We start from the raw sequence: 23,383 nt of genomic DNA on the forward strand, positions 1-23,383 counted from the left end.
TGTCGTCTCGGGGGTGATAAGTCGCTGGTACAACTCCCGGTGCTGGTTCGGACGGAGGGACGGGCCTGACGCACATTCCTGACTTGTGTTGGCAGGATTTAAGCCCCCGGGAGCACCCACGCCAGGATCACCAGGAGCGGAATCGAGGGTGCCAGACCCTGCCGGCCTTGGGACGCCACTCAGCTCTGGCCTGAGCTCTGGTGGCTCCCAACAACTTTGCCCCGATTCGGTGCTCAAGTCTGCCCCAGGCGAGCCCCAGCCCGTGAACGTGCGTGTGCCCTCCGCCTAAAACTTCTCAGTATTTTCGTGGGGGGCACACAGCGTTGGGACACACGCTTGCTGTTCTCGCTCTTCCCACTCCTTGGCTGTGTGTGTCCTTTGGCTGAGGCCCCCAGAGGCGAAGCCAGTTTCGGGAGACACCCTCGGGACCCCTGACACCCGGGCCAATCCCCCGAGCAGGTGCACTTGCGTGGACACGGGCCAAGGGGCGGTGTGACGAAACGGGCTGTGGACAGATATGCGCGTGTGCAAGCGTCCCGTCTCGTGGTCTGGGCAGGGGTGTGCACTTCCATGGCACGGTGGGTCTACGGGCGCCCCTCGCGCCTTCCCTCCGGTCACCAGCAGGGTCTGAGGCGAGGTGCTGTCCACCAGGGCCTGGTGACCCCTCGTGCTCTGACCTCACCCTCACACAGGTCCTGAGGGGGTTAGGGATGGAGAGGCTGAGGCTCAGATAGGATGAGGCTCCAAACCCCGTGTCCTCTGTGCCCCACCAGGGCGTTCGGCCAGCCTTGGGGCAAACCCGGGGCAGGACGTGGAAAGCGGGTCTCCCAGCAATCCTGGTCGTGCCTCTACGCCTCAGGGCCAGGCTGGAAGCGGGTGACACACGCGTGGAACGTATCTGCTCTGTGCTCTGCACAGGACAGACCTCCGGGCCCCCAGGAACGACCTCCTCAGCTCGTGGACGTGTCCCAGCCTGGACGGGGTGGCTTGTCCGGCTTTCCCGGGGCCCCTGGAAGCTGACTGCTGGGGTTCCGGAAGTTCAGAGTGGAGAGGTGAGCCCAGCCCTGAGGGCAGGGGCAGGTGGTCAGTGAGGAGGGTGAGGGCAGCACGGGCACTGGGGCCGCGGGTGTTCTCTGGGAGATCGGCTGCCCTGGCGGCAGACGTGTGGGGTGGCGGGGGGATGGGTAGGGCCTCCAGGCCTCACAGCCCCTCCTCACGTCCTGGGCTCTCATTTGGGACCGGCTGGGCCTCCCGGTGGCCCTGGGAAGTTGGTGGGACACAGCATCACCCCAGGGTTGAGGCTCTGGCCCCAAGTGTCACCCAGGGGGTGAGGGGCATTCAGAGGGACCTGCTGGTCCCTCCCATTTCCTGACGGGTCTCCCTGAACCAGTGAGGTCCCTCAGGGGTCCGGGTCCGGTCCCTGAACTTGGTCTACGGCAGGGCAGGCCCATCACTCTGCCTCGGTTTCCCTGTGTTGCGTGAAGACTGCTAACTACCTTCCCCACGCACCCCCTTCTGGGCCGCAGGCACACTGGGGTCACCCCTGGCCGTGCCCTGCCCAGTACTGCCCCGGACCGGTAACCGTTTGGCGACATGGGAGTGGAGGTTTCCGTTCAGCTAAGAGGCCGGGTGTCCAGCAGCAGGACCGGTCTGCCCGTCAGCGAAGCCCCGTGATCGCGGTTCCGAGGCCGGCTCTTCCGGCAAGGGCTGACCCTGTGACCCAGGCTGTGCCTGCCCTCAGGGTCCTCCCCCGGCAGGGACCCGGGGCTCACGGTGCCAGCGGGTAGACCAGGGCAGGGCAGAGGAGGGAAAGGCAGGCCCCCTGCCTGCTACGCAGACTCACACAGACACGGTCACAGGCATCCCTGAGAAGCCCAGGGCCCTGGGTTCGGGCCCCCACTCAGCCCTGCGCTTCTAGGGGCTCTGGGGCGAGTCTCCCGGCCTCTCTGGGTACCGGCGGGCTGAGCTGGGGGCGGGAGGGTGGCCTGCCTTCTACGTGCTGTGCCAGCCCAAGTGTGCCCCCTCCCTCCAGAGCAGGTCCTGGCAGGGACGGGCCGGGAGTCTCTGCCTGTCCGCCTCCTTCCACTGCCCTGACCCTCGTTATTCTTCCCGTTCCCTTTCTTTCTCAAACGGGAAGGTGGGGAACACCCGCTTTTCCAGAGAGGTGGCCCTGTGCTTCCAGGAGGGCAGTGCAGAGGTGTGGGCAGGGAGCAGAGAGCAACGTGTGCCCTTGAGTCTCTCCAGGGCGGGGGAGAGACAGCTGGGGCCTGGGGGGGGGGCTGGTCAGCCCCCCAGTTCGGGAGAGAGACAGCTGGGGCCTGCGGGGGCGCTGGTCAGCCCCCCAGGGCGGGGGAGAGACAGCTGGGGCTTGGGGGGGTGCTGGTCAGCCCCCCAGTTCGGGGGAGAGACAGCTGGGGGCGGGCAGTCAGCCCCCCCAGTTCGGGGGAGAGACAGCTGGGGGGCCGGTCAGCCCCCCAGTTCGGGGGAGAGACAGCTGGGGGGCCGGTCAGCCCCCCAGTTCGGGGGAGAGACAGCTGGGGGGGGTGGTCAGCCCCCCAGGGCGGGGGAGAGACAGCTGGGGGGCGGTCAGCCCCCCAGGGCGGGGGAGAGACAGCTGGGGGGGCGGTCAGCCCCCCAGGGCGGGGGAGAGACAGCTGGGGGGGGGCCGGTCAGCCCCCCAGTTCGGGGGAGAGACAGCTGGGGGGGCGGTCAGCCCCCCAGGGCGGGGGAGAGACAGCTGGGGGGGGCAGTCAGCCCCCCCAATTCGGGGGAGAGACAGCTGGGGGGCCGGTCAGCCCCCCAGTTCGGGGAGAGACAGCTGGGGGGGCGGTCAGCCCCCCAGGGCGGGGGAGAGACAGCTGGGGGGGCCGGTCAGCCCCCCATTTCGGGGGAGAGACAGCTGGGGGGGCGGTCAGCCCCCCAGGGCGGGGGAGAGACAGCTGGGGGGGGCAGTCAGCCCCCCCAATTCGGGGGAGAGACAGCTGGGGGGCCGGTCAGCCCCCCAGTTCGGGGAGAGACAGCTGGGGGGGTGGTCAGCCCCCCAGGGCGAGGGAGAGACAGCTGGGGGGGGCGGTCAGCCCCCAGTTCGGGGGAGAGACAGCTGGGGGGAGCAGTCAGCCCCCCAGGGCGAGGGAGAGACAGCCCTCCGGCCCCGGGAGGTGCCCACGCGCACCCAACAGGTCACGTCTGCGGTCCCCCCGACGTCCCCGGGGGCGGCCTACGCACCTGGCGGGGATAGCGCTGATGGGCTTTCTGTAGATGGTGATGAGCTTGTCCAGGACCACGACGGCCGTGGTGAAGACGCGGTAGGAGTGCAGGAAGGTGTTGAGGAAGTCGATGCTCAGGAAGCGCAGGTCCGTCAGCCTCTCGAGCAGCCGGCCCACGCTGGCGTAGCGGATCTGCAGCACTTTGCAGGAGTTCATGGTTTTGCTGAAGCGGATGTCCACGTCATCGCAGTACAGGGAGGCGTCCGACCTGCGGGGCGAGGGAGGACCGCGGGGAGACGGGGTCTGAGCTCGGGAGCCCACCCGGCACCGTCTCCCCAACGTGCAACGGCCGAGGGCGGGCGGACGGACGGGGCGCCGAAGGACCGCGGGCCTCCTGTGCGGAGGACGACCCCCCGCAAGATGCCGCCTCCTCCGGACGGCATCCCACATGCCCGACGTCAGGAAAACTCCCAGACGCACTGGACGCCCCGTGGCCAGCTTACAAAGCACGTGTCGCTGAGCTCACAAGATAAAAGGGAAATCTGTTCACACAGAAACCTGTCCACCAGCGTTCACGGCTCCGCTCTTCAAACCGCCCCGGAGGGGAAACAACACGCGGTCTGCCAGCCGGTGACGGAACAAGCCAGTGGAGTCTGTCCGCACGGAGCATCCCTCGGCTGCGAGAAGGAGTGGCGTCCTGACAGGTGCTCCCGCGCGGCGGGGTCTGGACAGGCCGAGTGCACGAATCCAGAAACAAAGTCCGCGTATCGTAGGGCTTCGTTTATGGGAAGTGTGCCAGAAGGCCACGTCCAGACACGGAGCACAGGTTGCTGGCCGCCAGGGGTGGGGGTGGCAGAGACCGGAGCGGCCCTCAGCACGCATGGGGTTTGCTGAGGGGTGACGGGCACATTCTGCGATGAGGCGGTACCGAAGCTCGCGCAACTTAGTGAATGCACTAAAACCCGCTAAACTGCAGGGCGGAAATGCTGACTTGCGTGTTACGTGAATTACATCTCAGTAAAAACCAAATAAGCGCAAAAAAGCTAGAAGGGGGATTCCCAGAGGTCAACACTGGAGAGAAATCTGGAAACCAGTTGATGGCTTATGTGCCTCTGGGGCATCGGCTGCTCATAGATACCGAGCGTCTTGGGTTTCTGTAGGGAAGGGAGCTGGAGTCAGACCCCCACGAAGGCTGAGACCCTGGAAGGTGGCCTCGAAAAATCTACCCAAAAGCTATCGAAGGGTGGTTCCCCGTTTTAACCCAGGCTCTGGGGGAGGGGAGCTCAGCACCCCCGAGAACACACTACTTGCTCTCCAAGGGGCTCCGGAACGCAAGCAAGTGCCACCGCTGTGGTCTGGGGACCCCAGACAGGGGATACAGAGCTGTCACAGGCTGTGGTTCTCCACCAGGCCCTACGAGATCTTCACAGATACATCCCTCCAGAAAATGAACTCACAAATCAAAATCAGGGGCCATACGGCCCCCAATGAGCCCCCGTGAGCCAGAGTCCACACACGTAAACAAACCACTGATTATGTCTCCAAGAGTCTGATTTTTTTCTGTCTGAAAATCCTGCTTCTTTTCCTACCAGTGATCTCTCCCGGCAGCAGGCACGGCCGCTCTCTCCCCCCTTGGCTCCTGAGAGCCACGAAGGATGAAGCCTGAACCCCAGCCTGGGGGCTTCTTAGCAGCTCTGTCTCTCAGGGCAGGTCACAGCCTCCCTGACTTCCCGCCCGGCTGCCTATTAAAGTATCAAGGTCAGTCCCTAGCCAGCAGCAGATGGCCGGACTTCAGGTACTTCCCTAAAAGTAAGACCCGCAGGGCTGGGCAGGTGTCCCGGACCAGACCTTCCGGAGTCCTGCACCCCTGGCTGAAGTGATTTCTGCTTGGCAGGGAATCTGAGTTGAAGCAATTCCACTCTTCTTCTGGGACCTTCCGCATTGGATCTGGAGGCAGCACGGCTCAGTCCTCGGGCAGGTGTCAGGTGCAGCCGACCAGGCCGTGGGGGCCTGGGGGCAGGGACCTGAGGTTGGGGCGGCGGGGGCCCGAGGCCAGCGGCCTCTCCCGGGGCGGTGGGAGCCAGCGGCGCCCTTGGGTGCCGAGGCCACAGGAGGGCGCTCTCTCTTCCAGTGCATTTCCATCACGACCGCCCCGGGGCAGCAGTGGTTTCCACTTCTGGACACCGCGAATCTCTGTACCCACACTTTCCTTTCTGTCAAGGCCGCGAGACGCCTGGGATCAGGTGTACTGCTCGCTCCAGCAAGGACACAGCAAGTGCATTTACCGCCGGGCCTCCTAGGTTTCCTTCCTCACGTTTTGTTTGCCCTAGGTCCTTCCGCACTGGTGACCGTATCTTATCTGGTCGCTCTTATACACGGGGAGCAGGCTGCCTAAGTGGCCTGTGTTCTGGTGGGATATGATCAGAAGGGTACCTAAACGAGCAAATTCATACGTGACGTTGCTAAAAGGATAAGCCTGGGAATCTTATCGAAATGGGCTTCCGCGAAAAAAAAAATCTGAAGAAATACGAATGCAGCTCATAAAGGTTGTCACGGCCAGAACACGTCACACAACAGGGGAGGACACGAGGCTTGGAATCAAATGACACCTGTCAGCCCTGTTTCCTGTGTGGCATCAGACCAGGTACTCAGTCTCCAGGCCTCAGTCTCGTCATCTGTAAAATGGAAATATCAAGATTCACCTCACAGCGCTTTTGCAAATATTTAATGAAGTCCGTGCCTTGTGGGCCCAGAATGCTGTGTGGTGCCCAGCTCATTCGGGAGGTGATCGAGCGTCCCCATGGATGTCACGGGCACTCCTGGGGGCCTTTCTGTCAGGGGTGCAGACGCTGTCCTTTAAGGGCCTTCTTTGGAAATGCCCCTGGGGTTGGAAATATCCACAGGTAAGCAAACCACCTTTATCGAGTGGGGACTGCTTCTCAGGACGAGAAAACATGGGAAACCCACAGAGCCTGGAAAGGCAACGTGGTTCGGAGACCTTCCTGAAGACGCATGAAGGGGACCCTCCAAGGAAACTTTGCCGAAAGGCAGACGCTTTATAAAATCTTGGGTGGGGTTTCGCCACGACTCAGGAAAATGCATGATCATCCAAGATGAGAAAGATTTCCTGGAAGCAAGAGAGAAGACTGCTGAGTCCAAGGAGAGAGCAGACTGGGTGCTCGAAAATCAGCCAAGCGAGGCGCCCGGTCTCTCCCAGCTCAGACCTCTGCTAAGGGCTAAAGCGGCGAGAGAGGGTGTCAGGCACACGAGTGGACAGAGAGGCACCCGGCTCGGAAGGAGGGAAGACGCGGACAGGAGACCGTGTCTGCAGGTGGGAAGGGCTCAGCCTGGGGCTGGGGGGCTCCCGCACGGCTGGCCGACACCTCACGCGTCCCGGAGTGCCTAGCACAGGCCTGGCACCCTAACGGGGGCTGCCGGGCCCCTCGGGCAGCTGTTTGCTTCTAGCACTTTCTTTCTGGGCTCCTTCTGCCACTGGATGGGTAGAGAAGGCTAGAAGCCCCCTCCCTTCCCTCTTCTCCTCTGAAACTGGCCATCGCTGCTGGTTACAGGGTCTCTGTTCACCCTGACTTCAGCTCCCCATCTGTAAAGTGGGCGAGTCCGGTAAAGACACACCGATTCTGGTGATTCCCTTGCAGGCCATGTGCCAGATGTCTGCCCCTGTGAGAAGGGGTCTTCGCCCCTCCCAGCGTGAGCACGTCCTGACCTCGCACCCCACACTTCTTGGTGAGACCCCAGAGCATCACCCCCCTTCCCGGGAGGGCGCTCACCTCGACCCCACCAGTCCTGGAGGCCACCTGCTGGGGCCGAGCTGTAGTGCCCGGGAGCTGGGGCTGAAGCAGTGGGACCCCTCAGCTCTCTGCGTGGCTGTGGACCCTCCTCTCCCGTGTCCACCAGCAGCCACACACCAGAGGGCCCGAACTTCCTGCCTCTTTGTCCCGCAGACCCCAAGTCAGGACCCTCCTGACTCACGGTCCGATGTGGGGACCGTGCCAGAAACTCAGGCTTGTGTGGGACTGGAAACACAGGGTGCCAGACACAGCTCACGCTCTGCTGGCCCAGGACCCCGCTGTGGGGCCACCTGGGCCGGCTTGTCGCCGACCCGTCGGCAGGGAAGGCTGCTGGGGCCAGGGCGGGACGGTGACACCGTGTAAACCAGGTGCCACACCAGTGGCTCACCGTGTTCATGTATTTTTTCATTTAGGAAATTAAAAGTAAATGTTTAGAGACAGAGCGTGAGCAAAGGAGGGGCAGGGAGAGAGGGAGATGCAGCATCCGAGGCAGCTCTGGGCTCCGAACCGTCAGCACAGAGCCCGACGCGGGGCTCGAACCCATGAGCCTCGAAATCGTGACCTGAGCCAAAGTCGGACGCTTCACTGACGGAGACCCCAGGTGCCCCCGTGTCTCATGGGCTTAGAACAGATGCGCTTCACCATTTGACTGGCTGTGAACGCAGCCGCCACTCCCGTGCAGGCTGCCACCTCCACGACGCGCCCTCTCCCCTCCCTTCAGCCCCACGGGGTGATTTATTGTCACCAACACACACGAGCCTTCCTGCCTCTGCACCTTCGCTCATGCTGTTCCCTCCTCCCAGAGCGCCCTTCCCCGCCACTACCCTCACGGTCAGCTCTGATGTCCCCTCTCAGGGGCGTCTTGCCCACCGCACCAGGTGACATCGCCACTAGACGTCTGGCCCCTCCAGCGCCACCCGGACTCCGTCTCTGACTCACGGCGGTGTTTCATCACTTCCTGCGCGCGTCTCTCACTGCAGGGTGAGCACAGAGCACGTCTGATCGCTGCTGCTCCCACGTTCTTGCAGGACCGCCCACCATGGCCGCTCCTCCTGGAGCCTGGGGGCTGTGTGCCCTCGGCATGTCCCTTCCATTTGGACGTTCCCTTCACTCTGTCACTATTTTCACCTTCACAGGCAACACCTCGCTCGCTTCTGCAGCCTCAAGAGGCGTCCTGGGCAGACGAGTGGGCTTCCGCTCTACGTTCAGCCTTAATTCCGCGTGATTTTAATTTGCTCGTGAAAACAGCCCTTTTGTCTCGTCGCATCAGAGAGCACAGGTTGGGTCAGCGACCTGCTGCGCTGGGCCCTCCGAGAGCGGGCTCAGGACGCAGGCTCAGGCACACCTGAGCTTCCCCGAGCGGGCCATCGGAGGCATCTACACTCACTGCAGGACCACCACCAGCTCTCTGCACGTGAAGGATAAACACGCACCTCCTCGGACCCCCAACAACACAAATCCAGGAGGCATCGCCATCTCCCGCTTGCGAGAAGCCCGAGCTCGGAAACGTGACGTCACCGTCCGTCGTGATACCCGGAGCCGGGGCTGGGGACCGGGATGCTGCCCTCACGTTCACACCTTCCTCGGGCTCCGCCGGCCCCCGCTGTGCCGTCACGGAGCTGAACGCCACCTCCTGGGGTCGCCCGGACGCTCAGCAGACCTTGTGCGCACGACCCTGCCTGGGCTTCCCCGGCCCCGTGCGCACAGAGGCGCCTTCACGCCGGGGCTGAGGCACGTGCCCGAGGCCCCCAGAGCGTCAGGGACCCGCGGGCCGCCGCCAGGAGGGGGCAGGAGGAGGGCGAGGACAGGGGCCGGGGGAGGAGCAGGCCCGGTGGCCAGGGAGGTCGGACGGTGTGGCCTGTGGCCCCCTCGCCCCTGCACCTGCTGAGACAAACACCGCGGCCCCGCGGCCCGTGTTTCTGCAGTGTTCTCGTTTCGTAATTAGAAGAAGAAAAATAGCCACTTGAGAAAAAAAAAGGCAGCACGAAGCTTCACCCGTGCCGTCGTTTAAACAGCCTGCCGCGAAAATCCACGTTTTATGAAACAGAAACTAAGCCAAAGCCCTCGTCCAAACAGACGTTAAGTCAAAACCAACAAGCAGGCAGACAGCCCCAAACCGCACAGACGCGGCCCAGCACCCCGGCGAGGCCCAGTGGCCGGCCGGCCTGGTGCCCCTGCTGCTGCCCGGGCCTCGAGCAGGCTCTGGCGGGCACTTACTTGATCATCTGCGGCACGGTGACCTTGGAATTCTCCTCAAATGCGTTCATCATGAGGCCGTTGCAGCGAATGTTGTCCACACACTGGAATCAGGGAGGCCCAGGGTCAGAGCCCGGCCACCGCCGAGGGGGCGGCCGGCGTGCCCAGCCTGACGCGGGGTCCTCGCGCGCCTGAGGGTGTCGTCCAGGCAAGGGCGGGTGGGGCGCAGCCTTCCTTCGCCGCGTCTGGAGGTCAGCTCCCCTTCTGTGACCTTTGGGGGATTGCCTGACCTCGCTGGGCCTCCTGTCCCTGACTTCAAAGTGGGGACAATGACTCCTACGCAGCCAGATTGTTCGCAAGAGGAGGCGCCTGACCTGGAGGGTCTGTCGCTGACCTCTGGGGTCTAGCGTGAAGGGCGAGGTCAGAGCCACGGTCGTCGGGGTCCCCCTGCCGGAGGCTGGCCCCCTACGTCCCTGAGTGCACATGCTGTCCTGCACCCCGGGTCCTCCATCCACCCTCGGCCAATGCTCTGAGGCTGCGGGCGGTTCCGTGGCCAAGCTCCCACCTCGGGCAGGGGGTGGTTAGGCTGCCTGCACGGGGGAAGACGCACTGACTTTTCAGCCTCCGGAAAATTCAAATCCATATTGTTTCGAAGAAGCAGCCCCCACCCAAATGAAAACACCTTTTTTCCGGGGGAGAGGGGGCGGGGAGGACTTTTTCCCTTCTCACTGCCCCCCTCCCCGAAACCTTCACATCTTTGCCATGGGAGGGTTTCCTCTCGGTTCAGAATCTCCCGGTTTTGAGGATGTGTGTGTTGAGGGGGCTCAAAGTCACCAGAAAGTTGGGAGAGGCTGGCACAGCAGGGACAGCCCTGCCCCATGTGCTGGGGGCCAGTGTCCGGTCAAGGCTGGGTCCCCAGATCTTTGGGGGGACTTTTATTTTTAAAAGTTTTAAATATTTATTTATTTTTGAGAGAGAGAACAGTGTGTGAGCAGGTGAGGGGCAGAGAGAGAGGGAGACACAGAATCCGAAGCAGGCTCCAGGCTCTGAGCTGTCAGCACAGAGCCGGATGTAGGGCTCGAACCCATGAACCAGGAGATCATGACCTGAGCCGAAGTCGGAGGCTTAACTAATTGCGCCCCCGGGAGGTGGCGGGGTGGGGGTGGGGGGCGGGACTTTCAGAGGAAGGTTCCTGTTCCCTGCACTGCCCAGCCCAGTGTCTCCACCCCGCTGCTCTTAGGCTGTCTTCAGCTCTGCCTCTACCAGCAACACCAAAACTCGGGGCGCCTGGCTGTGGACAGAGCTCCCCAGAGGCATGAGGGGGGCCGGGGATGGGCTGGGGGCCCTGACGCCTGCTGGGATCAGCACTCTTTCCTAGTGTCTGGTTTTCCGGGTTTCTCTGGGGCACACTGCACTCCCAGAAAGAGCACACATCTACCACACGGTACCCTGTCCTGCCTCGTTCTTCCGGCATTTCCGGACGGGCAGCAGGCCAGGGAGCTGGGGGAGCGGGCGGTCGGGGGCGGGGGGCCCAGCATTAAAGACAGCGGATCCCCCGCTTTGCCGTCCGCTGCTCCCTCACCCCGCGGAGGGCAGGCCGCAGGCAGACGGCGGGCAAGGGGTTCCTGGCTGCGGGGAGGGGCTGTACTAACCCACCGCCTGTCCTGGAGCCCAGGGCGCTGACAGCCTCTTCCAGACTCCCATGTCCCAGACCCCCTGTCTGACTTCCAGACAGACTCTGCCTGGTCTCACAGGAGTCCGTGGCTTGCTGGCTCTGCTCACCCCTCCCTGGAAAGCCCGCGCTTTCCCTGCCTGCTGTGCTCACGGCCCTAACGCTTGGGCAGGCCCGACGGAGGCCGAGACGCTCTGTGTAGCTGACCCGAGGCCGTGTGGGGCCTTTCCCCTCTCTCTGAGCTCTGTGGTCTCCAGCACCCCTGGGCTTAGGATGCTTACCAATGGCCTGCCGCATGTGCTAAAATGCACTTGTATCCGGTAAGTCTGCTGGGGCCTGGGGGCAGCTCAAAAACCCGGACTTTTAAACATCACTGTAGCATGAGATCCAGGTGCCAAGGGTTCTCCTCCCACTCTGCCAACTGAGGGCAGCACTTGGAGGGAACTTGTGTCTTTTCCCACCCCCCCCCCCCCCCCGCCACTCCCAGGAACAGGTGACCCTGCTCACCTGGCTGATGTCACTGGTCCACGCTGCCTTCTCCTGTCTGGACGAGGCCACGAGGATGACCGTGAAGGGCGGGGAATCCTTGGGCTCCACTCCGATCTTAAAATCCAAGTGGTCTATGTCTTGGCTGGACCCTTTGGCTTCCGGTTGGCAAAACACAGAGTTAGCATGAGTGGGGCCTCTCTGAGTAGGGAAACCTCTGACAAGGCCCTGTCTGTCTTACCCCCGGGAGGACAGTGGTGGTGGGGGGAGTGGGCACCTGGCCACTCGCTGTATCAGACATTCTCCCCTGCACTCCCGGGGGGAGGGGAGCCCCCTCGAGACGGACAAAGCAAGGACCTGGGCTGAGAAGAAGCTTACGACACGTGGGCGGTCCGGCAACAGAGCTGTGGGCACCCCCCTGCCCTTGTCACATCTCGGGGTAGCTGAGGTCACGAGCGACAACATCCTGGAGACCCCCCGCAGGGCGGCAGCGAGGCCAGGACGAGAACGGCCTTGGGGCCGGGCCCTCCCGCCATCCCAGGGTGGTCCCAGGCCGGGCTGGATGGGGAACTTCAGATCTCGCACTTTCGCGGCCCCGACCAGACACTGAGCTCAGTGTGGGCCTCCCCAAGAGCAAAGCGCCTTCTCTGCATTTTCGTTACTGTTCTCCACCTGGGAGCTTCCTTCAAGTCTTGGGAGCTGGAAGACCGAGCTCACAGTTTAGGATGCCTTCACTGTGCCCTCGTGAACCGGGGAACCACTTGGTGGAACGACGCAGAAGCCCTGCTCTGTCCTGCGGTCGCTACGCGGCCGTGGGGGGCGCCCTTCCCGCCCCAGACGCGGATGCCCCCGTGCACGTCCAGAGACCATGTGGCATCTCTGGGGCCCCCGCCCCTTCCAGTTGGGACCCTCCAGGATTTCAGGGTTTCCTGCTGGGCACAGGGGAGCCTGTTCCGTGTGGTGACGTGGGGAGGGGATGCCGGCGGGTCCTCTGAGAAGCAGGGTGCCCGCCGGTGAGCGAGGGTGCTGAGGGGGGCTGCACAGCGCAGGGCCTCTACCTCCCTTGGCCCCGGAAGGAAAGTGGCTTTGGGGCCTGACCACTGCACTGAAGCCTGGGCTTTCCCGTGGCCCAGCCGAGGCCACGACTGGAGAAGGTTCCGCGGCCAAGGACGCTCCAGACAGACCGAGCCTATGCTTCCCATGGGGGTTGCCTGGCTCGGCTCCAGTGGACGTGCAGGGAAGGCACAGAGCCCTGCCACCGGGGCTGACCGGGGGCACGGGCCTGAGTGTGTGTGGACGAGGCACCCGGCGCCTGGCAGACCCCCAGCCCGAGCCCCGGGCCCGGACCAGGATCCAAGGTGGCTCAGCCCTGTTCCGGGGCACCCCAGTCTGGGGAAGGGTAAAGACACAGGGTCCTGTGCCCCGGGGGGAGGGAGGGGCAGTAAAGAAGGGACAGGAGGACCAACCTTAGCCCAATCAAGTGGCACTAGTGACCCCACCCCATAACTGAAAACGATGACCCCGTCCCCCAGGGATGCCGGGGAGGGAAATCCCACAGAGCCCTTCCCCCACTGCCGGGGCAACCCCCCTTGCGTCCCCCCCCTGCTGGTGTCACATGTCCCCGCGCTTCCCACTGGAGGACAGAGCAGGCCGAGGGCCTCTCCGGCCTCTCGTGCGTGGCGCCCAGGACCTGTGCGTGGGGGTGCTCGGCGGACCCGTGCGTGGCACCTGTGGACGTGCTCGGTAGAGCGCAGTGACCCCAGACTGAACGGCGCCAACCACTCAGGGGGCCCGGAGAGTGTGGGAGGAACAGGGAAGCGGACCAAGGCCCTCCCACTGCGGGCCCGGCTTCCCTGGGTCCAAGAGCGGGACGTCCCCCGCGACCCGGCGGGTCTGGGGTGGGTGAGAGTCTGTGGGGGCGGCCGTGCGCACGGCCACGCGTGCGGCCCCCAGCCCTACCTTCTTCCTCCGTGCTCTCTGGGTCCTCCAGCAAGGTGCAGTCGATGAGGGAGATGACCCCGTTCTGAAAGACAGCAGGGCCACCTCGAGTCACCAGGACACGGGCCGGTGAAGGGCCCCGGGACTGGGGCGTGGCGCAGCCGTACAAGCTCGAGGGTGTGTGCGTCACATTCCGCGTGGGCACTCTGGTTCCCACGTGGAAGGACGTGCTCTTCGCATCGGGGCCCCCACGAAGCAGATCAGGCGGGACTGTCTCGGGGCCTTTCCAGGGACGAGGGTCAAGGGTGGGTGGGGCGGGGGCTGCGGAGTCCCCGATTCCGGGCTGAGACTCCACGTCTGCAGCCTGGACACGGGTTTACCGGACTCCGCACACGTCTCGTTCTGATTTTACAGATGAGGAGACGAGATCGGAGACGGGGATCACGCCTGAGGTCACCCGGACCCTTAGAGCTGGGGTCGCAACCTACTGGTTGCCCGTTATCGGGGGCATCTGGGTCCCTGAGAGTGGGAGCACCTCCGGGCATCGGACGCCCCGGCACCGTGGTGAACAGGGACCACAGCCGCGGGTGCAGGATGCCGACGCCCCCCCCCAGAGCTGAGGTCCACTCCCCTCCCTGCCAAGTGTGGGCCAGACTCGGTCACCTGTGTCTCAGATGCTGTGCACCTGTGGGAGCCACAGCCCCCTGCTTGCTCTGCGGGGGTCCCTGGGACCACGTGTTCTGGGGGAGCCACAGCAGGAAGGCTGGTACAGCGGGAGAGCTCGGCCTGGACGCCAGCTCGAGAGACCCCGGGCCCCACCCGCCCAGCCGGGGGCTCCAGGCCTCCTCACTCAGAAGCTGAGACCTTGGATGTGGGTAATCTGTCCCACGGGGCGGAGAAGTGGGTAAGTAACGTAATAACTGATGGTGACGGAGACGCTGGTCACACATTCAATCTACACACAGGTGTTTGCAGGGACGGCAGCCCGGGGGGCAGGGGGACTGGAGGGGGCATCGGGGTGTCCCCGATCCTGGGTTCTGCTTCTTGCTTTGCTGCTCGGTGGCCTCGGGCGAGCCCCGGGCTTGATCATCTGTAAAGCCCCATCTAGCTCTGACGTTCTCTTCCTTCTGGAAGACCTTAGGGTAGTTTTACAGCTTGACTTTGAGCCTGTAGTTCAAGGACACAGACTCTGGAGCCAGACTGCCTGCCCGGGACCAACTCTCCGCTCTGCCGCTCGCGGGCTCCTAGACGCCTCAGGCCCTTTATCCGTAAAACGGGCAAGTAACCGAATCGGCTTCAGCGGGTCGTTCCAGGAGCTGAGTGTGCGCACTTGGGGGAGTGCCTGGCCCACGCTAACGCTTACGCAAGGGCTCGCTACCACGAGTATCGTTACAAGTTCACGACCACGTAACTGGAAGTGACGACGACGGTTACCCGCCGAGCAGGTACTGCGTCCCAGGCACCAGGCCACGCCCTTGCTTCACGCTCACGGCATCCCCGAGGGACGTGTTTTCACCCCCATCGCGCAGATGGGTTAACCGAGGCCTGGTGAGGCACCTGCTGGCAGGAGCGGGTGCTGGGACTTGACGAGCATCTCCGCGTTCCTTTTGAGAAAAACTTTAAAAGCCCGAACAAACACCCCCAACCAAAATACGACAAAGGTAAAGACACGTGCTTTCAGGCGGCGTCTCCAGTTCGACCTGCCCCGCTGACCCCCGCCTGCAGGAAACGTCCCCCCAGCCCGACAGAGATCCTCGGCCGAGACTCCGGAGCTAATGAATACGGAGAGCTCTCCCTGACCCGGAATTCGGTCGAAACTGGAGCGTTCGCCGTAAGCTGACTTCCCCTCGTGCAGCCAAACGGCCGATTTGTGCACGTGTCAACATAAGCGGTGCGTTCCCCGCAGCCACGGCGTCTCACAGCGTCTCTGTGCGTTCTGGGCCAGGCATCCCGGGTCTGGAAGAGCGGCTTGCCCGAGGCTCTGGCTGAATCGAGGGCACCTTCCGGCCTTTTCTAGGCCGCCGCCGCGTGTTCGGACCCGAGACCCTCCGAAGCGCGCTTCCCTGGGAGACCGCGGTTCACAGGTGCTCTGCCTCGACCGGGAAGATGCGCCCCCACCGCCAGCTGCTTGCGCCTCTGCAGGGCCTCTGGTGAGGATGGTCACCCCTGCTTTGCAGACAGGGAACTGAGGGAGAGACGGGCAGGGGCAGTTCTGGGCTGTTTCAGGCTCTCGTGCGTGTGAGAGACTGAGTCGGGGCCAGGTCCTGAACTCGGGGCAGTGAGATAAGCAATGTGCCAAGCTGGGTGCAGGCTGACAGCAGGTGGCACCTGAGTAGCCACGAAGGACAGGAAGGCGGTCTTCCAGGGGAGAAAGAAGGGGACAGTATGAGCCAAGGCCCTGTGGTCTGTGAAGGAGCAGGAGGCGTTTGAGGTGCTGATTCCCCGTCACCTTTGCCCTCTGTGACTACTTAATTGTCCCAGGGAGGCGGAGTGCAGTCCCCCACGACCACAAATTACGCTGTCGAGTTCCCCACGTTTGGGGAAATCGCAGGGTCAGCACATCCGTGTGGTGGGTAAGTCTCCCCCTGGGAGAACCACCTCCGCGATCACGGCATCCCTCTGCCAGCGAGCGTTCCCCCTTGCTTTGGGGACGGGCCGATCAGCAGACTGTGTGGGGTCTCCTGCAGGGCCGTGGGGTCCTGAGGACGGCCCTTCGTGTCTGCTCTCCTGCTGGCACGTCGTGCCTGGGATGCCCCGCGAGCCGCTGCGCGAGCTCCTCCTGAGCGGAGGCTCTGGGCGCTGCTCCGGCCTCAGCAGGTGCCGTCCTCCACCCGGCCCCTCACACGCACGCGCGCACACACACGCGCGCCTCTCAGCGGTTTGTCTAGACCCCCGGGCCCTCTGCCCTGGCACCGGCGGTCGGGGGCTCCTCTGGGGGCCTGACACGCGCTCCCGTGTTCCCCATGATTTCTCCAGCAGAAAACCCGGCTGTGTCCAGCTCTCTCCGACCCGCCCGTCAGACCAGCACACACGTGTGCACTCTCATGTGTCTGATTCCCGGCCCGCCGTCTGGGCCCCAGGTCAGGGTCAGCCGGGCCCCCGTGGTGGTGCCCGCCACGAGCCTCTGCAGCCCCCGCAGCCCTCACCTTGGTCAGGTGCAGTTTCCCGCCAGAGCCCCTGGTGCAGATGATGAGATGCTTGGAGAACAGGAAACACTGTCGCTCGCCCTCTTTCTTCAGGGACAGAGACCCCAGGCGGCCCCTGGTGATCTTGCCCTTCTCAGACATGGGCACCTGGATGAGGGAGCCTGTGGGTGGAGGGCAGACCCTGAGCCCACCTCCCAGAGCCACGCCCGCCGCCGGCCAGCTCTCAGGTGGGTCACGATGCCGGGAGGGGGGAGTCCCGGGTCCTGGTAGCAGGTGCACCCCGGACGCTCTCTCAGCCCGGTCAGCCAGTCCCTGCAGGACCCCTCGGCCAGGACAGGTCCCCCGTGGCAGGAACGCAGGGCTGGGTGGGGGTGGGGGCAGCACACGTGGGGAGCCGGCTCTAGAGCAGAAGGGGCAGCACCAGGCACGGCCCCGCGGCCACAGCAGACACGACTGCTCAGGCACAGCATGCCGGCCCCGTCCCTGACACCGCGTGCGGGAGGCCACTCCCGGGCAGGGCCGTCCGGGGGAAGAAGTCACCTGCTGCCCCTGCTCCCGCCCCACACGCCCCTCCTCCCCCTCCTCCCCCTCCTCCCCCTGGGCCTTCCTGCCCAGGCACCTGCCCGGCCCTCTTCTGCGCTCCCTCCTCGCTCAGCTCAGCTGGTCACCTGTGGCTCTGAGTGCCGCTCCTTGGCGGGAAAGCCCTTCCTTTCCACCTCGTGAACTCCTATTTGTGCTTCCCTCCCAGGAGGGCCTGCCCGACTCCCCTCACCCTGCCTCCCGCCCCGTCCGGCACTGCCTGGAGCCCTGTCCTGCGTCTGTTTCCTCAGGATCCCCTACACTGTCCGCTCCTGGAGGGGGGACCGGCCTACTCCCCCCGCCTGGTTCCAGGTCCAGCACAGCCCCACGGGAGAGGAGGAAGCACTTTGCTCGGGGAACAGAGCAGATTCCTGGTCTGCGGGGACGCTGCCTGTGCCAAGAGGGGCCGTTCTTTGGCCCCGCAGCGTGGGCCCGGCGCCACCCAACTCAGGCAGGATGGACGGGGGAAGGGCACGGGGGTCACACGGGGGACTTAGAGTAAAACTCCAAGCTGAGGACACCTGCAGGGCCAGCTGCCCAGGCTGCAGGAGGTGTGGGCAGCTATCCCTCTGGCCAGAGAGGCCCAGGGCCGGACGGAGGGACTTCTGACGCAGGCGAGCACAAGCCGGTCCCCACGGGACATGGGCTATGGATGGGACAACCCTCAGAAGCACCGAGGCCCCAACGTCCTGGCACCAGCAGCCAGCCCCCCGCCCCGCCGGCCCTCAGTGGGGCTGCACCTCCCAGGCGAGGAAAGGGAGCCACTGTGAACGTGACCGTCCCCGAGAGGCCGAGGACACGGGCACTGAGCCACACCGCCTTCCTCGGGGCTGGGAACGCTAGATTCAGGCCTGTCCGCACCTGCCCTCGTCCTCTGCTCCCTACTCTCTCCCCAGAACGTGGTGTCCGTGTTCACGGGGACACACGACAGACCGGGCCGCCTGGGAAGGAGTGTGTTCCCCTCTGGGGAAAAGGAACCCGGAGGCCAACGGTGTCTGCGTCTGCAGGTGTGGGTACGACGTCCACAGGCCTCCAGCGGCCCCGAGACACTCAGCAGACGTGCCATTTGGAGGTGTCCCTGGGGCTGCCTGGGGCGGGGGAGGGCAGGGCACAGGGGACGTACCTTGTCTCACGAAAGTCTGGCTGGTGTCCAGCAGGATTTCACAGCCTTCGATAATCATGCGCTCGATGGCTAGATTTTTCCGGATGTTCTCTGTCTCGCTCACTTCGTCATGCATTATCCTGCAGGGACAGGAAATAAGTCAGAGGCAGAAGGAGGCAATGGCCAGGCCTTTGGCAGTCCTAGAAGGAAAGGCCGGCCCCTGGATTCTCTGAGCCTGCAGTCACGAAGGGGGAGAGGGCATGCATTTATCAAGTGCCCGCTGTGTGCAGGACGCTCGACAGGCACGATCTCATTTTATTCTTCTGGAAACCCAAGGAGGCAAATGTTCTTATTTCAGAGAAAAGGAAATGGAGATTAACAATTAGGAAGCAAGTGTGTCTGATCTAAAAGTCTGACCCATGTGGAACAGACAGAAGAATGTGGAGGAAGATGGGAGCATAGCAAACGTCCCTTGTTCACTATTCTGGCCCATGTACCCCTGCTGGCCTTATTTCCATCCACAGAACAAACCATGTTCACCTCTGCCTCAGGGCCTTTGCACTTGCTAGTCTTTCCTTTAATGCTCTTTATATGGTTGTTTCCTCAATGTTGTTTGGGTTCTGAACTTAGTTTGGGGGTGCCAGCAACCCAGCTGGCTCAGGGGAAGCCTGACTTGAGTCCACAGGCTCCAGCCCATCGGGGAGGGAAGCAGGACAAGCCGGCCATTATTCTGAGACTCTGGGCGTCTCTCTTGTTTGTCCTGTTCTGACCGCGGTGGCACCCATCCTCTCCAGGAGGTGGCGCCATTTACCTGCTTTTAAATAAGCTTTGCAGAAAAGGGGGCCGTGAGTTTCCGGGGGGTCAGGAGGTCACGGGTAAGTTTGGGGAGGGGTCTGGAAAAAGCGCCCACGTACTCCAGGAGAGGCACAAAGCCCCGTTTCGTCTGATTCCACAACTAGGAAGCCAAGAGGGAAGGTCAGTGCATGTGGTTTACAAAGTCCGAACCCAAGACAGCGGGAGGGGCAGCCTGTGGAAGCTGCACGGTGCTGAGCGGTGAGTCCACGCCTCTGTCCTGAGCCGGCCGGAGGGGAGGACCCTGGGGCGAGGACGGGGGATGATGCACTCCACGTGCTGACCCTGCGTCTGGCTCACGGCCCGCACTTCAGCAAAGGGCAGCGGTCACCGACCACAGGTCCCTGAACGCATATTTCTATCCGTTTCTTCTGGTTATCAGACGGGGCATGTGGCCGGGCCTCGGTGTCCCCGCGATGCTGTCCTCAGAGCCCAGGCCCTAGCCCTCCTCCGGGAGGGACCGGTCGGGCTGTGCTGGCGCCCCGGAAGGGATTCAGCAGCCAAGGGTAAGGGAACCTTTTTTTTTTTTTTTTCTGAGGGTGCAGATTCTCCTGGGAAAGGGCTGTATTTAGTGAAAAATAAGGGGTGATAACCAAGTAGCGAAACTGGTTTTGTCGTCAGATAAATGCGAGGTGCAGCTGATCGGACCGTGCCAGCCCGGGGCCGGGGTCTGCGTCCGGGCGCAGGGGGCGCTTGGGGAAGGGCCGGGGGGTGCTTCCGGGCGCAGGGGGCGCTTGGGGAAGGGCCGGGGTCTGTGTCTGGGCGCAGGCTGCACACGGCTGGAGGTGGTGCCTGCTTCTCTGTGAGCCCAGCCAGTGAGGGCAGGGCCAGTCCTGAGGAGGGGTCTGTGAGCACAGCTCAGGGGGGCTGGAAGCTCTCCTCAGGGCCCCAGGCAGGGTGGGGGTGACAGGGCTGTTGCCATGGAGACAGGAAAGCTCCCTCCTGTGCGGTTAGGGCCTCGCTCAGGGCCCAGGTGCAGGTCACTGGCTGGGACAGAGGAAGAGCCGGCCAAGTGCTCAGGACGCCGGGGGAAGGGAGTCGGGGTCTCGGGCCAAACACCTTGACCTGCACGTGCCTCCTGGACCCCTGCCTGCACAGGCCGGGGTGCCCAGCAGTGACAAGGAACCTCGCTGCCTCACGGGGGCCCCAAGGCTTCTCCTGGGGGAGGAATGTGCAGGGACAGCTCCCTGGGACTTGAAAGGACGGGGTGCCCACTCCCCAGTGGTTTTGTTTGTCTGAAATCACGCCCTGAGAACACCCTCACCCCGCCCTGGACCAGCCCGTCCTCCCTCTGCCCAGGTGGGAGCTGTGGCCCGGCCGGCGGCCCCTCGTCAGCCTGGGGAAGCCTCTCAGGGCGCGAATGGTTGATGGGGCCCAGGCAGGACGGGGGCTCCACACCCTGCCGGCCGAGCCTCCTTTGCAGGGTTCAGGGCCCCTTCGGTCTGGGCTCCACGCGGTGCAGCCCCAGGGGCTCAGCCCTCATCCCTGGTGGTCTCACCAGCCTCCTGACAGGCCCGTCTCTGAGCTGGTGACCCCTGACCCCCAGACACAAATGCCCTGCCCCCTCCTGTGGCTGCCTCTGTGCCATCCATCCGTCTCAGGTCCAGCCCAGCCCCAGGGAGATTCCAAGGAACAGGAAGGACTCCCCTCCAAACCGCCCTCCGCAGTCTCCGTCCTGGCCAACAGCAGCCCCGGCCTCCAGTCCCTGCGGCTGTGCCTAACTCGCCAGAGACACCTGCTGGTTCCGCCTTCAAAATGCACCTGGAATCTGAGCCTCACCCCCACCCCCACGGCCACCACCCGCCACCGGCCACCATCTCCTGCCTGGGTGCAGGGGGCATATGGGAGCCAAGGCGTTTGGCCTGAGACCGACGCCCAGGGTCCCGGAAGAGGGGTCAGCCCGCTCCTCCACACTGGCCCCTTGGCTTCTGCCCGTGCAGAAGGCGGGCTCGCCGGCTTTGGAGATGGGGCACGGAGCGGGGCGGGGCGCGGGGGGGGGGCAGGGAGGGCCAGGTGTGGGGTCGCTGACCAGAGTCTCGGGCACGTGAAGCCACGGGGCTGACACATTTACGCTGGAGGACAGAGCAAACGGCCCCTGTGGGTGCCCTTCCCCGGACCATCCACGCCGGGGACACACGGGCCACGCCATCCTGCCCGGTGGCCGCTCAGGCGTGAGCGTCGGACCGTCAGTCTGCTCGAGGGGCTCTGCCTCCCGCTGGCGTAGGCTGAGCCCCTTCCTCCCAACCCTGACCTGACCCTGACCCTGACCCTGACCACCAGCTTTTACCACCCGGGGCTGGAAGTTCCTGCTGGGGGCGCCCAGAGCCCGGCTCACCTGGACAGCTCCTCCAGCTTGGATTTGGCATAGTCCAGGCTGTTCCGCTCCACGTGCTCATGAGGCGTGTGGGCCAGGAGCTCGTGCAGCGTCAGGATGTACCTGGGAATCTGTGGCGGGAAGGGGCAGGGGGCAGAGGCAGGGATGGGGAGACAGGGACAGGGAGAGACAGAGCAGGAGCACAGAAGGACAGAGAGAGCGGGAAAGAAGGGCCCTCAGCTGGGAGGACTCCCAGGAGCAGGGCTGGGGAGGGAACTGGCTGCACTCTGTCCCTTGCAGCGTCCCACGGAGGCTGGTGGGCTCGGGCCCCGTGGCAGGGCCTGCGCCCGCCCAGAGAGCCCGCTCTGCGGTGCTGGACGGGGGGCGCGGCCAGGGTCAGGGGCCAGCTCCCCGTCGCCTGCCCCGGGCATCCCCCACGCCCTGCAGGGCCAGGCCCCCTCCTCACCGTGGCCGGACTCGGCCACATACCCCAGGCACCACTTGGACCATGAGGTAGGCGAGGAAGGTATCCAGCACCTGGAACACGGAGGAGGTGACCTGGAACCTGGGGGAGGTGACCTGGAACCTGGGGGAGGTGACCTGGAACCCGGGGGAGGTGACCTGGAACCCGGGGGAGGTGACCTGGAACCCGGGGCAGGAGGGGAAGGCGTCCCGCACCTGGAACATGGGGTAGGTGAGGAAGGTCTCCAGCGTCCTCTCCTCGCAGTCTGGCTTGGCCTCGTAGTGCTTCAGCAGCTTGTCGAAGTCCCGGTTCTGTTTGCAGTGCGCCAGGATCTGCAGGCTATACTGGTGATTCCGCACGAACTCCTGGTAGATGTTCAGCATGGGCAGCAGGATGTCGAACAGGTCGGCTGCGGGGAAGGCGGGCTCAGCGGGGGGGCGGGGGGCCGGGGCCCGGCTCAGACCCCAGCCCGGGGGGGGGGGGGTCCCGCCTCGGGGTGCCGCCGCCCTATCCGGGGCCGGACGGAGAGGCGCCGGGGCCACCTCCGAACCGCAGACGCGTGGAGACGGCCCGTCTGGCGTGGCCCCCGTGGACCAGAGGGCCAGCAGCGGGCTGCAGCGGGGGCCCCCACCCCTTCGGGACACCGCACACCCTGATGGCTCCCAGCCGGGAGGCCTGCCTGGAGGTGCTCTCTGCGGAGGGACGCGGCCTCGCCCAAGTCCTGCTCGACCCGACGGCGGGCCCGGGTGGGGTGTGAAGGGGGGGCCCCCGCCTCAGTCTGTGACATCTCTGAGTCACCCCAGCTCTGGAGTTTCTGTGGGGTCGGCTGAAGCCTCCGCTGTAACTGCCCCCTGCCCTGGCTCCCTCACCGTGTCACACGAGGGCTCCCAGGAGGCCTCCCTCCTAGCCTGTCCCACCTGTGACACAAGTGATGGCCGAGGTCACACGGGGACTCTGTGGCAGACGTGGAAGCAGGTCTCTGACCGCATGTTCCACGGCTTCCTGCCACACCACACACCCACCTGAGCCTGTCCCTTCCCCCACGTGTCCCTCCGTTCCCATCTTTCCAGACCCGCTTCGGTGAGGTGGGTCCCCCGCCGGCCTCCTGCCCTCCCAGCCCCCCAAAGCCCAACCACTCTCCCTAGATCTCAACACTTGCCGGGTGGGACAGACCCACCGAAACCGCTGCTCAACCCCATTAAGAAAGAAAAGCATGCGTCCTGGTCATAAACTCTGGGCAGGGGCTGCTGGACGGGGCAGTCCTCTGCCCAGTGGACGGCATCCTCGACTGGGAAGGACAGGAGGGGTGGCCCCCGTCTGTCCAGGCCGCTCTGATTTTGACCTTGGGGACAGTGGGGGTCTCTGACTTGAGAACACAAGAGAAAGCGCCTGCCCGGTCAGAGGCGTCCATGGCCCGAGGGCGGGGAAGCTTTGGGTCAGTAATGCTACTTTTGGAAACTGATAGTAAGGAGAAGTCGTCACCGGCAGAGATCATTACTTCTGAGCCAGCAATGGGCACCGAAGCATTACGAACCCAGCAAAAAGGATGCTTCCAGAGTAAGAAAACACTGGTGCTATGAAGTTAGGCAAAATAAAGAAATAAATAAAAATAAAAATAAA

General features: G+C 64.1%; 1 protein-coding gene and 1 pseudogene across 9 annotated transcripts in view; both read right to left on the bottom strand.

Annotated features, from left to right (window-relative positions):
• Positions 1-23,383, bottom strand: part of RASGRF1 (Ras protein specific guanine nucleotide releasing factor 1) — a 102,575-nt gene that overhangs the window by 26,017 nt on the left and 53,175 nt on the right. For 8 of the 9 annotated variants that reach the window (XM_042987862.1, XM_042987867.1, XM_042987868.1 and 5 more), the window contains exons 7-14: positions 21,979-22,172; positions 21,322-21,431; positions 18,156-18,274; positions 16,454-16,614; positions 13,329-13,392; positions 11,391-11,527; positions 9,233-9,315; positions 3,226-3,474 (exon numbers count right to left, since the gene is read on the bottom strand). In XM_042987862.1, the coding sequence (XP_042843796.1) occupies positions 3,226-3,474; positions 9,233-9,315; positions 11,391-11,527; positions 13,329-13,392; positions 16,454-16,614; positions 18,156-18,274; positions 21,322-21,431; positions 21,979-22,172 (1,117 nt within the window). Of the gene's footprint in view, positions 1-3,225; positions 3,475-3,764; positions 5,188-9,232; positions 9,316-11,390; positions 11,528-13,328; positions 13,393-16,453; positions 16,615-18,155; positions 18,275-21,321; positions 21,432-21,978; positions 22,173-23,383 lie in introns of those variants that run through there. The other variant, XM_042987871.1, reaches the window with a different exon arrangement.
• Positions 15,787-15,940, bottom strand: LOC122240003 (annotated as a pseudogene).

Source organism: Panthera tigris, chromosome B3, assembly GCF_018350195.1.
Source record: "Panthera tigris isolate Pti1 chromosome B3, P.tigris_Pti1_mat1.1, whole genome shotgun sequence".
Classification (NCBI taxonomy): domain Eukaryota; kingdom Metazoa; phylum Chordata; class Mammalia; order Carnivora; family Felidae; genus Panthera; species Panthera tigris.